Source organism: Oryzias melastigma, linkage group LG9, assembly GCF_002922805.2.
Source record: "Oryzias melastigma strain HK-1 linkage group LG9, ASM292280v2, whole genome shotgun sequence".
Classification (NCBI taxonomy): domain Eukaryota; kingdom Metazoa; phylum Chordata; class Actinopteri; order Beloniformes; family Adrianichthyidae; genus Oryzias; species Oryzias melastigma.
This window is the reverse complement of record NC_050520.1, coordinates 577,398-592,672: the sequence shown is the minus strand read 5'-3', so window position 1 is coordinate 592,672 and position 15,275 is coordinate 577,398. Positions and strand designations below refer to the sequence as shown.

Below are 15,275 nucleotides of genomic sequence, written 5' to 3'. Positions count from 1 at the left end.
AACCAAAACTCTGGTTAGCTGGTTTGTTAGTTGGTGATCCGGTTGGTCACTAACTAAACTTCAGCCTGGAGCTTTCCCGCCTTCAGCCATCAGGTCCAGGTGAGTCTCTGGTTCCTCCTGGTTTCAGTGGTTTCTGGTTTGATCCTCCTGGTGGATCTGAAGTCTCTCCTCCTAATTGAGGCTTTCTGCTTCCTTCAGCGTCTCCTGCTCGTGTCAGCCGCTCTCCCTTTGATCTCTGTTTCCCTGAAGCTTTCAGCGGGACTCATTGTTCGGCGTTTTCCTCTGGAGCGGTCTGATGTAGGTCCGTTATTGTTCAGAGGACAAAAGAGTCAAACCAGTTTTCTGATGAGCAGCTTTGTCCTCGATAAACTCCTGATAAACGGCCTCACGTGGAGCGCCACTCGGACCGATCCAGGTTGTCCTGAATGTTTCCCGTCAGGATCTGCTAAAACCTGCAAACTTCTTCTCGTCTTTTTCTTCTGGGAAACAAACTGATTATTACAGGTTTAAAAATGATTTAATAAGGATTTATCCAATAAGTCTAACGTTTATGCAGGTGAACGTTTGTCTGAACAGTCCGACGCGATCCGGGCCGGTTCCCTCCAGACGCCGTCTGAGCGGACAGACTTCCTGCGAGGAGGGAAACGTTTCTGTTCCCATTAAAGCCTGATTGTTTGTCGTCCGTCAGTCAGCACTTTTGTGAAGTTTCTACATTTCTTTCCGTCTCTGAGAATCAGTTGATTTGAAAGCGTGTCACACAAACAGTCCCATCTCCCTAACGGCTGTAAGTTCCTCACAGATTGATTGTTTCCTGCGGAAAACATTCAAGTCATTCCGCCGCTGACTGGTCGAGTCCACAGGAAGCCATGAAACCAATCAGTGTTAATGCTGCTGGTCGCCGCCGCGTGTCACAGACGTCCTTTCATTTCCTGACGAGAGAAGAGGATCTCCAGATGAGAATGATTGGAGCCAAAAATGAAGGAGAATTTAAAAAGAGAAGATCACAGATGAACCAGCAGAGACTTCTTCATGTGACCCAGGAAGAATCGTTTCCATTTCAACCATTTTATCGAACATTTCAAAATAAAACCAGCGGCGTGATAAATTTGGTTCTGTACGTGAAAAAAGCTTTTCCTGGAGCTCGTTTACAGCGTTCCTCCTGCAGCGTTTCCTGGGGTTCATGGCGTGATCTGCACGTTTCCGCTGTTTCAGCTCAAAGCGATTCGCAGCAGAACTCAGATCCATCAGTGAAGCTGAGATCTCTGCTTCTACTGGTGAGAGGAACATCTTTTAGGATGAAGCTGCTCATGTGACATGAAGCAGACTCTAATCCAGGGGGGTCAAACTCCAGCCCTCGAGGCCGACGTCTGCTGCTGATTACCTGGATCAGGTGTGTTCAGTCGATAAGAAGCCTCTATGGCAGCTTGGCTGGAAAACATGTAGGACAGCGGCCCTCGAGGGCTGGAGTTCCAGACCTGTGCTCTAACCTGAAAGCTGCTGGAGGTCCAGGTTATCCGGTTTTTATTGACACCCCCCAAAAACGATGACATCACGGCGAGCGTTTCCGCCAAAAAACACATTTCCAAATACGCAAACAAAAGCCAATGACAGGTGTCGGGCATAACCCCGGGACATTTAAAACTATTATGGGATGGCCACACGACCCACGCTTGGCGGCCATGTTGTGGCCAAATCTGAGACGTGGCGAATTTCACTTTTTTCAACAATATGGGAAAACGACACTTTTGTTTGTTCGAATTGCACAAAAATTCACCATCATGTCAACAGCTGGAGTCCACAAACACCCCAGAAGTTTCATTGACCTTTGACCTTGGGAAGAGGCCACCATCTTAAATTGTCAAAATAAGAAGCCTCAGTACAAGCCACAAACGAACATTCCTCCGAGGAGTTTTATCGATTGTTATATCACATATAATTGGGAACCTGCTGTGGGAAAAACGTTGCGATTGGAAGTTGTAGAATTTGAATGCCGCCCGCATAGCAAGCTTGCCAACTTAGCTAGCTGGCACATATGTGATCCGAATTGGGTAAAAGGGATTCACGTGTTCAGAGCCGGGATACAACAGAACTGTGTCACAACCAGACGACGATGTTTAACATGGTGGTCAAAAAATCGCAATTCACCAACAAACTCACATGTTTGTTGGGGATATCCAAAGGAAGATCTGAACTTATTATGGGATGGCTCCATGTTGTTTCAAAATCTAAATATTTGCTGATTTTCAAACGGGAGAATATGAACCTTTTGTGTGTCCGATTTTTAGGAAAGTTCACTCAAATGCCGCTAGCCTAAGTCTACAGCAACACCTAAAGTTTCGTTGACCTTTGACCTTGAAAAGTTGCCGCCATCTTGAATTTACAAAGTTTTTTCTTTACAAAAGAATTTACAATTTTAGTTCTGACTACAAACAAAAATAACTTTTAGGGATTTTTATGTATCATTTTCTAACGTTTTGGGCATCATTGGGAAGCAAATGGCAAAAAAAAAGAATGGAATTGGAAGCTGTAGATTTCGAACGGCGTGTGCGCGGCGAGATCCCAAATGTGGCGTGGTCTTAATACACACACATATTTCATATTGTACTGCTATGAAAATCGAATATGTTGATCCAAGGCTGAGGCTTTAACAAGCATTATATCATAGAATTTGAACATATCAGGAATAAGCAAATAACCTCCGTTGCTTCTTATGAAACTAACGTCGATCTTTTCGGTGACCTCAGGCGAACACAACATAAAATGGTTGCTATGGAGATAAAACCAACAGAAAAGCCGCCAATTTGAAAAAAGTTATTTTTCAATCAATTTCTCACATATATCTCAGATACACAGAGACAGACGGGGGTTAGGGGTGCATAGTGGCTGAGAAGGTTCGGCTCCTCAGAGCTTCGGACCAGAACTTCTCTCCTGATCCCGGCGGCCTGCAGGGACGAACGGCTGCAGACTCTGATTCTCCTGCAGATCCAACTGATGATGAACAAAAGCGTTCCGTCTGTTCATGAAGGAAGACGAGTGAAAGTTTCCTCCAGAAGCTCCGGGCTGATCTGACAGAATCTTTCTAAAGCAGCTGTCTCAGATAAACATAGAGATTCATCAATCAGAGCTGCTGCTGCAGTGAAGCATGACCTCTGCTTCCCTCTCAGGTCAGCATTGAGGGCCGGCCGGCTGCAGGCTGACCTGTTCACCTGGACGGAGCTCACCCTGCATGCCTGTGGGGCCGAAGCCTTGACGGGTCAGGAAAATGGCGTGATCGTGGTGTTCGGCGTGATTAGGGTCGCCTTTCTGCTGCAAAAACGCCCAGCGGCAGACGTTCTCCAGACTCCGAGACGGGTTTCCTCGCTCGATCAGGCTGATGGACTGAAGGACGGGAGAACCAGGAAAATCAGGAAAAGTGCTTCATCATCGCAGAGAAGACACACTCAGAGCAGAATTTAATTTATTTAATGAAATGTAATAAATCCTTTTCTGATTTTGAATCCAAAGATTTACCAGCAGCTGCACAAAAAACATCAATTATGAAAATGAAATACTGCATCAGGACTGAAACAGAACCAGATTTAGACTAAAACTGAACCGGATTAAAACTGAAAATAAACCAGATTTAGACTAAAACTGAACTGGATTTAAACTGAAACTGAACTGAATTTAGACTGAAACTGAACTGAATTTAAACTGAAACGGAACTAGATTTAGACTGATACTGAACCGGATTTAGACTGAAACTGAACTGAATTTAAACTGAAACAGAACCAGATTTAGACTAAAACTGAACTGAATTTAAACTGAAACAGAACTGGATTTAAACTGAAACTGAACTGGATTTAAACTGAAACTGAACTGGATTTAAACTAAAACCGAACCGGATTTAAACTGAAACAGAACCAGATTTAAACTGAAACTGAACTGGATTTAAACTGAAACTGAACTGGATTTAAACTGAAACAGAACCGGATTTAAACTGAAACTAAACTGGATTTAAACTGAAACTGAACTAGATTTAAACTGAAACTGAACTGGATTTAAACTGAAACTGAACTGAATTTAAACTGAAACAGAACCGGATTTAAACTGAAACTGAACAGGATTCAAACTGAAACTAAACTGAATTTAAACTAAAACTGAACCGGATTTAAACTGAAACAGAACTGGATTTAAACTAAAACTGAACTGAATTTAAACTAAAACTTAACTGGATTTAAACTGAAACTGAACCGGATTTAAACTGAAACAGAACCGGATTTAAACTGAAACTGAACTGGATTTAAACTGAAACTGAACTGAATTTAAACTGAAACTGAACTTTACTTAGACTAAAACTGAACCGGATTTAGACTAAAACTGAACGGGATTTAGACTGAAACTGAACTGGATTCAAACTGAAACAGAACCAGATTCAGACTGAAACTGAACTGGATTTAGACTAAAACTGAACCGGATTTAAACTGAAACAGAACTAGATTTAAACTGAAACAGAACTTTATTTAGACTAAAACTGAACCGGATTTAGACTGAAACTGAACTGGATTTAAACAGAAACAGAACCGGATTTAAACTGAAACTGAACTGGATTTAAACTGAAGCTGAACTGGATTTAAACTGAAACTGAACTGAATTTAAACTAAAACTGAACCGGATTTAGAATGAAACTGAACTGGATTTAAACTGAAACTTAACTGAATTTAAACTGAAACAGAACCAGATTTAGACTGAAACTGAACTGCATCAAATGGTTAAGAATTAAGTGTTAAAGTAAATGAGCCATTAGCAACTAAAAATACATTAAATCTGGACAAATGAAAAAAGGTTTTGTTGTAAAATCCTGGAGGTGAAGCTAAAACTCCACTGAGCTCTGATGAAGACTGAATGTTATAAAATGTTACAACTTTAAGCTTTATGGTTAAATAAACCGGAATTCCTCATCAGTTTATTCTTTTTCAAACTTCAGTTTCTGCAAAAGTAAAAAACTTGAGACTCACTTTAGCGTATCCCAGCATGATCATCCTCACCAAGACCACGTTGATGTGGACCCCCAGAGACTCGTCGTGGTAGATCTCGTTCACCTGCGGAGCACAGCATCTCATCACATGAGGGGTCACCGACCCAAATGAACGCTGCGGCGCTGCAAAGATGTCTGCATGGTGGAGAGGAGATCTGGGTCCAGGTCCCAGACCAGGCCTACATCCAGGTCTAGTCTGGGTCCAGGTCCCAGACCAGGCCTAGATCCAGGTCTAGTCTGGGTCCAGGTCCCAGACCCAAACAACAAAGGATACCAGATCAAAATGAACCTCAGAGTCTGAAATAAGGAACCAGATAAACTTTAATACAGTAAATGTTAAAAAATGAAAAGTGGAAAATAAATACAAATAATTGAAATTTATTGATGTAAAACAAAAGAACTAAAAAACATTTTAAAAGACGTTAACAAGATTATATATATTTATATATATATTTTTTTAATTAAAGTTTTGGACAACAAACAAGTGATATAAAGAGATGCTTCAATAGAATCCTCATCTTTAGTTTTTGAAAATAAATCCTATAAATATCACAAATCAGAGCGCGTTCACAAACAAACGGGATTGTGGGACATTAACGCGTTGAATCCAGTTTGTATGTAAAGAAACAACAGCTGCAAAACTCAGAACCACCAGTAGGGGGACACCAAGAAAATCTCGCAACTCTCAGAGCCAATTTTTACATCATAAGATGACTTTATTTTGTGTTTTGTGAAATGAAGTGAACATGATAAATGTCAAACTGGAGTTTGTTCTGATTCTGCAGGAGTTTTTTTGCACGTTGACGCCGCTGAACCCCTGAGAGTTGAACATTTCTTTAATGTCACATGAAGAAAAGCCAAAGCCTCTAATGAATGCGGCTTCACTCTCTGACAGGCAGAAAGGTCAACAACAAACAAACAAACAACAGAGGATAAACACATTGAGTTGTGTGCAGAGGACTGATCTGAGCATGCCCAGTAGCCAGGAGCAAACGTCTCCGGACCGGCTGGTTTTGGGAGAACCGTTACCTGTTCTGCAGCTCGTTAACCACGAGGACACTCTGACAGATCACTGGAGGCTCTGTCAGAGCATCCTGCGCTCAGACTGAGCGTGTGCGCGCACACGCTAAGCACATGCACACATGGAGGCTCATTAAATGCTCCAGTGGGTCCTCTGAAGGAGCGAGAGACGAAGGAGACACTCCTCTCTGATTGGACAGATGAAAGAGGAGACGGGAGGAGGCCAAGAGGACAAAGGAGGAGGGATTGAGCAGATCTGGAGGGAGGAGAGGAGCTGTGAGGAGAACCGGCAGGTAAATAAACCCGGAATACCAGGATAATGCTGCAGAGGAACAGAGTCCGGATCAGAACCACCACTTAACCCGATCAGAGAGGAGAGTGATGTCATCTGAAGCCGACAGACGTTGATGCTGCAGAGCCACGAGGTCCGAGTTCATCCCTAACCCTCCAGGTTTCACTCAGTCGGCGGTCAGCAGCTTCAACCAGAACCTGGAAGGAACTCAAAACTGTCCAGCAAGAAAGCAGGAAATGTGAGTTCAGGATTTCAGAGGAAGTTTCACAAACTAACGTCAGATTCTGCTGCTGACGGTCGACCGCTCTGTCACTGATCCTCACAGCCGTCATTTCTGCAGTTAGAAGACCAACCAATCCACCACACAGGTGAGCTCCACGCTCTCTCTCAGGTGGAAAGAAGCTCCAGGTAAACAGGAAGTGCCTTCCCGTCATCATGAAGCTCCATCATCTGCTCACCTGCAGCTCCTGGCAGCCGGACCGGTTCCACCAGCCTCAGGTGAGCTCCCATTGGTGGAGACGTTCCTACAAGTGGAACCTCAGAACGTTCCTGATCCTCCCGTTTCTGCAGGAACTCCTGCAGCTGCAGAGGAGGAGGAGCCTACTGCTGAGTGCTCCTCGTGTTTGGAGAGGACGGCTTCAGCGGTTCCGTCTGCGGTCAGAGAGTCACTTCCAGGAAGACCTTCAGCTCAGACCAGGAGGCGGTTCTGGCAGAAGCAGAACCGGCTTCTCAGCTGGAGCGAAACCCGAATCCAGAAGGACGGAGAGAAAAAGAAGATCCAAGAAACCAGCACTGATTATCAGGACTGCGCTGTGGTGTAGTGGTTAGCACTTCCACCTCACAGGGCGAAGGTTCAAATCCCAGCTGTGTGGAGTGGGCGTGTTCTCCTGGTCACGTGTGGCTTTGGGTTCCTCCAGACCAAAAACCCGATCATAGGTTTATTGTCGACTCTCAACTGTGCTTTAGGTGTGAATGTCAGTGTGTGTCTTTGTGATGGACTGCAGAACCATCACTGGATAGGCTCCAGCAACCCTGTGACCCTTAAAGGTCACGGATGTGTCATTTTGACATCATCTTAGATCCTCTTTTGGTTTCTGTGACCCAGAACTTCTTCATCCAGAGTCTCCATGACGTTCTGAAGGATCCACAGGATGGGGGCCGTGGTGCAGTGGGAAGCCGGTCGACTCCTAAGATTGCAGGTTCGATTCCCGCCTTGCCCGCCCATGAGTCGAAGGGTCCTTGGGCTGAACCCCACACTGCCTCTGGTGGAAGGTTGGTGCCAGTGTTCAGCAGCGGCGCCGCCACCAGTGTGTGAATGTGTGTCAACGTAAAGCGCAGAAAAACGCCACACATGTAAACACCATTTACCACAGCAGCAGAACCGGCAGGTCTGATGGAACCAGTTCTGAGTTCTGCTCCAGCTGGTCGGGCTAAAGGCGGATCTGTGGAGGTTCAGATCTGGTCTTGGCTCAGCAGATGTGGGAAACCCCAGACCTCCAGCTTCCTGATCACCTGGTTACCTGATCAGGTGATCAGCAGAGAGGCAGATATCTCTGCAATCTCTGAAGGCTCAGAGTTTAACCGGGTCTGAGGAACCATGACGACAGAGATGCTTTTCCGAATATGAACATCAAACCCCCCAAAGCAGCGTGGGGGGAGGGGGTGTAAGCTGACAGCAGATCAAAGGCGTCAGGAAGGAAGCTGCTGACACGAGTCCGCTCTGAGCCTGAACCCGACAGCGGCGCCGGTCAAGACGCATCAGCATCTGCAGACGCCATGAGTCACTTCAGGCTCAGCGCGGAGCCCCACGCCCCCGGAGGGAAGCCCCGCCCCCACATGAGCTTTGGAAATGACCATGAAGGCACAGCGTGCTCCTCCATCCAGAACCCCACCCCCGTCTGTGACCGGGGGCCGCCATTTCAATCTGCAGTCAGAGGTCGTTAGAGGTCAGAACTTTCCAGGATTTTTCTTTCCAGAGTCGCCTGATGGAGGAGAGAAACTCCGAGAGAATCCGGGAAATCTCCGGAAGGACGAGTCCTCTGTGGACTATCAGCAGCTCCAATCATGTGGGGGAGGGGTGATGGCACCTGTGTTTGGCTCCTCCCAGCCACAAACAACCTTTACCTCCATCTTCCCCTTCACGCCCGATGTCAGGTGACCTTTGGTCCACCTCGGCGTGGATCTGTTTTTGCTGCCATGGAGGTATTCGACTGTGACCAAAGTTCTGCCGCTGGTCCCACTGTCCCCAGCTGCTAGTCCCGCCCCATCTGCCCTAAACCCCGCCTCCTGAATGAAGATGTCATCAGCAAACATTTGGATGTTTCTGCAGATATTTTCTAAACCATGTGGGATACCTCAGGGCTCCGTTTTAGGACCGTTCTCTTCCATACTTCCTGTGATCATCTGATCTGCCTGATCCGTCTTCTACTCACGGTTAGGTGAGCAGGAACACAGGAGTCAGAAAACGAGCCAAGCAGACGTCCTTCAGGAACCAGAACCAGCTGTGACTACAGGAGAGGCCAAAAGTAACAGAAGAAGATAAACGGTTTCTGCAGAGATCTCTCTGATCAGAACCTCACTGTCGTGTTTGACTCGGTCACCATGGTAACATCCTGAGCAGAAACAGTCTTTCCTGATCCGAGTTGAGCCTGAAGGGTTTGAAGGGTTTGTCTCTGGATTATGTGAATGATCTTTTTAGAGCTTCAGCGTCTTCAGGCTGTCCAGAACTCTGCAGCGGATCTGTAGATCAGCAGAAGATCCAACATTCCTGCAGTTTCAGCAGATCTCTGCTGGATCCCACATTGTTAAAATGTTCAAATCATCATCATATCTGAGATGTTCTCTTGGATCATCAGCTCAGGTCGTCCCTCAATGACCTTTTAAACTCCAGGGAATCGAACGACGTTCCGGCTGATGGTTCCCAAACTGCAGACCGTCTGTCCTGACGCTCCATTCATCCAGGTGAAAGCTTTAAATCTGACCTTAAAACTTTCTTTCAGCTTTTAGCTGAATCTGGGTTTCAGTGTCCTCTGATTTTCTTTGATCGTATTTAGCTTCTTGATTTTTTAGTTTGATCTGCATTAGAAGCATCTTGGGTTTATTTCGTACGTCTGTTCCATGTTTCAGGGTTTCTGACTCGTTTACACCAGAAACCTCTTAGAATCTGAAGTCATTCATAAAACTAAAGTAAAGATCATTTGATGATTCATCTGGACTGAACTGGAGGACAAAAACGGGATTATCACTTATTAAAATCGGATGTTTTGCCTTGAGAAAACTTCTGATATGAATCAACATTTTATAAGGAAACTTCAGTAAATTCTATCTCATTAATATTTAAATTCAGTCTTTTAAAATCTTTCTGAGCAAATGAATATTTGTTTTCAGATATGAATAATAAATCTTTGTCTTTAGAACGGATCGATTGTTGATTTTATTCCAGATTCATTCCTAAAGCAGCAGATTTGAAGCAATCAGAGAAACCAGAACACCTGAGCACCAGAACACCTGAACACCTTAGCACCAGAACACCTGAGCACCAGAACACCTGAGCACCAGAACACCTGAAAACCTGAGCACCAGAACACCAGAACACCTGAACACCTGAACACCTGAGCACCAGAACACCTGAACACCTGAACACCAGAACACCTGAAAACCTGAGCACCAGAACACCAGAACACCTGAACACCTGAACACCTGAGCACCAGAACACCTGAGCACCTGAACACCAGAACACCTGAACACCTGAACACCAGAACACCTGAACACCAGAACACCTGAACACCAGAACACCTGAACACCTGAACACCAGAACACCTGAACACCTGAACACCTGAACACCTGAACACCTGAACACCAGAACACCAGAACACCTGAACACCTGAAGGCCACGCCCCTATCACTAGAAAGTGATTTACACAAAATCTGTCAAACATTTTGAATGATGGACGTGGGGGCTGTCAGGCTCCGCCTACTTTTACTGAGACATCTGATTGGTGAATTTATAACTGAAACAACAGGAAACATATGAATCCTTCAGATGTTCAAACTGTATCAGAAGGTTCCTTCTGACCAAGAGAATGACTGATAACAGCTGACTGCTTCTACATAGAAGTCTATGAGGTTTTACTTCCTGTTTGGAACACCAGGGGGGCGGTGCCACTCAGTCCAGTTCTCACATACAGTCAATGAGCAGGACACACTTATGTTAGATTTAGTGTTGCAGACAGACTTTGGTGATGGGAGCAAATATTAGGACCAAGAAATATTTAGTTACATGTTTTTCCAGTTTCACTGTAACTGAAAAAAATTCCCATCATGCAAATCTGTTCATTTATAGAGTCTTGATGCTGGTTTTCCCTTCAACGGTCCTGCAGCGTTTTATCTTCACGTTCTGTAACCGTTTCATGAAACATGAACGTTTCACTGGATGTTTGTGAGGAAACATCAATTCTCTGAGATAAAACTGTCCACATAAGCTCCTGATTCCCCCCCACAGGAGAACACTAGCAGGTGAGTCTGGATCACCTGAAGCGTCCACGTCCTCCTGCAGCTTCACGGTTTCCTCTCAGCAGCTGAAACATCTGTTCTGCTGAAGCTTCGACAGCATCGTTCTCAGAAGCTGAAGATCTCCATGCAGCACATGTGTTTCTAATGGGGGGTCACACCTGACCCCGCCCCCGTATGTGTGCAGACGATGGTTGGAGCGTGCCGGTCGGGTTCTGCGGGACGTCAGTCTGACCGGCTGTGACAGCAATGAGATGCAGCAGCAACATGAAACCAGGGAGGCTGGAAGCGCTTTCCATGGTAAATGTGGACCCCAGAGAGAACCGGGACGGGTCTAGTGTAGAACCGGGTCCAGAGGGAGGAGCAGAACCGCTCCAGTCAATGTTTGATCAGCACACGATTGGTCGGTTTAGAATGAGAATCTGTTGATCTGAGACGATAAGATGAAGAGAAAATGTTGATTCAGCATCTTTAAAAGCTTCTGTGTTTTTAACCGAATATTGAAACATCTGTGAATCATTTCTGTTTTCTGTCTGAACGACTTCATTCTTCATCACATTAGAGAAGATCTTCTTTATCTGACCTGAACGAACAGAAACTCGTATGTGACAGATCCCTGAGGAACTCCTCGGAGGATATTTAAACAAACCTCCTCTGTGCTGGAAGGAACATTTTCAGGAATCATCTCCTGAACTGTCTTCGTCCGAGTCTCCTCTCTCAAAAGTTGCAGTGCATCATGGGAACTTGAGTGTCATGCTTCTTGGTTCCATATGGGGTCAAATCAGGATCAGCTTGAAGTGAACGAAAAACAGATGAAAAACTTGAAAAATTAACATTGTGACTTAAAAAAATAGAACATTTGGAAACAAGACATTGTAAATAAAAAAGGAGAAAATAAAAAAAATGTTTTGAAAATATGAAAATAATGGAAAATTGAAATAAATATTGAAAATTTAAAAAAATAAAGAAAATTTGAATAAAAAAGTACAGAAATAAAAACAACCACTAAATGTAAAATCTACCAATTGAAAAATAATCGATCCAGTCGTAACAGCTGCTGTTTTGAATTTTCTAATTTAATATTTTTCACATTTTCCAGATTTATTTCAAGCTTTCAGCATTTTATTTTCTAAAAATGTTTTTCAGGCAGACGTGGAATCTGATTGGTTCTCTGACAGACTTATTTTTCTGTTGGTTTGTGACGGAAGAACAGCAGCAAACCTGCAGCAGAAACACGAGTTAACTCATGCGATTAATCAAAAAGAATTCCCAGGTTAAATTAGTTCACCTTGAAGAGAAACGGCTTCACCACAGACGGTTCAGGCGTCCATGTGGGTATTAAAACAGTCGGGTATCGTCTCACTTTTACCTCGGACACTTACAAAATAAATACATTTTCAAGGATTTTAGGACTTTCATCTTGTTTTTTTGTTTAGATCACTTTTTAACAAAAAGTGATCACATAATCTGTGGTCCGTTGTCACGGTAACACCACAACGCCTCGCTGAGCCTCGACTACAGTGACGAAGGGAAGCAACATAAATGCTGATCGTCACGACAGGTTCAGCTCTTGTGTTTGTCCAGAAGATGAAGAATTTTTTTGTGTCATTTATTTTGTCAAAATTTGTTAAAAGGAAAAAAAGGTGAAGACTGATTTTTAAACGTAATAATCGACACCGACCAACAGATTCCACAGAGACCCAGTTATCATCAACGTTAGTGTTCTTCTGAACTCTTCATCAGCTAAAGGAACCAAAGATGATGATAAAGTCTCCAGAAATCCATGGCAGGTTGCTAGGCAACAGCGTCTTCCTCGGTTCCGGTCCGACTCCGTCACAGGAGATAAACGTGGAGCTTCTCTAAACCTCAGATGTCAGGAGGAGGCGTGGTCTCTGAAATGTTTCTGTACGTTACAAGTTCTTCAACATCAACCACCAAACTACATATTACCCACAATGCACCTCTCCAGCTGTTTTCTGCTTAGACGTTTCCAAGCGAGAGCAGAGATCTGCCAGAGTCTGAATCTTCTCAAACGCGATGAAAGCGTCCCTCAAACAGCAGGAAGCCGGCTGTTTCCTACCTCCAACGGCGGATCCGGGTCAGTAAGCGGAGCACATAATGGAGCGGAACCGGTCCTCGGTGCTGGTTGTGGTTCTGCCTCAGCGGGTGTCCGGCCCACACAGCTTTCTGCAGGGCGAGCGTGGAGAATGTAAACAGCCGGGACGCTCTGGACCGGCCCGCCGCAGCAGGTCGTCCCACCACAGACCGAGAGGAAAACAGGGAACCGGCCGATGATCCGTGTCCTGGTCTGGACCGGGCCAGTCCGGCGTGAGGTCATGACAGGTAGCCAACGGGATGCTGAGCGGGAACGTTTAAGGTCCTTCACTGTTATGAAGGAGAAGAACGAAACGGACGTTTTTCTGAAGATCTCAAGCGTCTTCAGTCCTTTCTGAACCTTTGGATCCTCTGTGAAGATCACTATGAAGATCACTTGAAGATCACTGTGAAGATCACTATGAAGATCACTGTGAAGATCACTGTGAAGATCACTGTGAAGATCACTTGAAGATCACTGTGAAGATCTTTCTACTCTCTGCAGGCGTCTTCTAACAGGTCCTCAGTGCATTTACATAACAACTCTTTGACCGGTGCTAAAGTGTTCTGTTTGTGCCCAGATCATGACACCTCCGTCACCATGCTTCACAGTGGATCTGTGTAAACAAAAACAGCAAATGCTGATCGCAGCAGCTTCCAAATGATCAGCACGTGTGAATGACGGCATCATTGTCACTGAGAGTCCATGTTAACTGTAAATAAAGACTGGAAAAGTTCAGCTGTTATAACTCGTGTGAATGCTTGAGCTGAAAGTCGCTGAAGATGCTGAAGCTTTTTGCTGAAAATAGTGACACAATTTACTTTAATTGCTGAAAATGCAAAAGCTATTTGCATAATTTTAAATTTGCTAAAAGACTGAAAATCTTGTTAAAGAATTATGAAAGAGCGCCGAAGTTTACCTAAGTTTATGAAAAATGTGTCCATAAAATTGCTTAAAAAAAATCCCTAATAAATGCCAATTTAGCAAAAATATTTAGTGTGTTGCTTAAATATGATCTAAACTTCAAATTAGCCACAAAAAAAATGCAGTGGATATCAAATTAGCAGAAAACAAAAACGGTCGCTCATTATTTAGATACCAGCCTGACTCCAAAATAGCCTAAAATTCCTAAAAAAAGAAACATTAGCATGTCGCTAAAACAGAAGCTAAGCTCTAAATGAGTCTATAAAAACCTCAGTAAATAACACATTATTGTTAGCTTGTTGCTACAATATTCGCTAAACTCCACTTTTATTTTGTAGCAGCTTCACAATTCTTGCATCAATTGAACTTTTCGGAACGTTTCAGCATTAATTCCTCTGCAGGAGGTCAGAATAACGAGAAAGAATATGGCGCTGGAAAACCATATCCAGAAGCCCCTCCCCCTGCCAGAGCTATACATATATATAACATATATATATATATATATATATTCATGGACCGGAACCTTCCGTTTTAAACTGTCCACCTTTTTTCCTTTGACATTCTGTAACTGTTTACGTGATCAGCTGATTCACAGGGAAGAAAACGGCACAAAAGTTTTCCTAAAGTTGTGAATTTTCAGCTTCTGGATATAAATTATTCATCAGTTCATACAGAAAAATATCGTGAAAATAAAAAAGATTTTCAAGAAGTTAAAAAGTTTCAGAGCCAGAATGGTTTTTCTGACCAGCTGTTTATTCCTCTGTGGAAGTCTGTAGGATTCTTTGAACCACTTCCTGTTTGGAACGCCATGTGGGCGGGGCCACTCAGTCCAGTTCTCATTTGGCCCATTGAAGGAGGCCTAAAAATGTCAAAGAAATCCCTCAAAATAAGAAGTTCCACGTACATCCTCCCATCAGAATCGTCTTCATTATTTCGTCGTTTGTTTCATTTAATAAAGTTTTCATTTCTCTGTCGTCTTGACCGGTTGGACGTTCTTCTCCGACTCTGAGGCTGAACTCTGGTTCCGTCTCGCTCTGGGTTGGTGCTAGCAGGTGTCTGGTTTCCATAAAAGCAGAGAGTCTCCGTGTGGGGGGGCTTTTCATCCTCAAAGCTTCAGGAGAAAATGTGTGGGGCTGTAAATGAGCTCATGTGTGTTTCTAGATTTCTGAGGTTTTGGTTCAAACGAGAGTCAATCAAGCAGCGTTTGTGTGTTTAGGCGAGGCATGAAAACCCCAGCAGGACCCGACCTTCCTTCCCACATCACCTCCATATCTCTGCTCACGGCCCCCACACGGCCCCCGCAGGCTGAACGCCGCGCTCCACGATCCAGGCTAATGACCTCGATCTCAGCCCTGACCTCCAGATTCCACACTTGTCCCGGTAATCCCGACCCATCCCAGCAGCAGCCCTGTTTCCCC

At 44.3% G+C, this 15,275-nt stretch overlaps 1 protein-coding gene across 1 annotated transcript in view; it reads right to left on the bottom strand.

Moving 5' to 3' along the window:
• The window catches only part of adamts3 (ADAM metallopeptidase with thrombospondin type 1 motif, 3), a 49,318-nt gene extending 44,216 nt beyond the window's left edge, over positions 1-5,102 (bottom strand). The window contains exons 1-2 of the mRNA XM_024258114.2: positions 4,998-5,102; positions 3,222-3,378 (exon numbers count right to left, since the gene is read on the bottom strand). Of these exons, the coding sequence (XP_024113882.2) occupies positions 3,222-3,378; positions 4,998-5,102 (262 nt within the window). The remainder of the gene's footprint in view (positions 1-3,221; positions 3,379-4,997) is intronic.
• Positions 5,103-15,275: the final 10,173 nt, after the last annotated feature.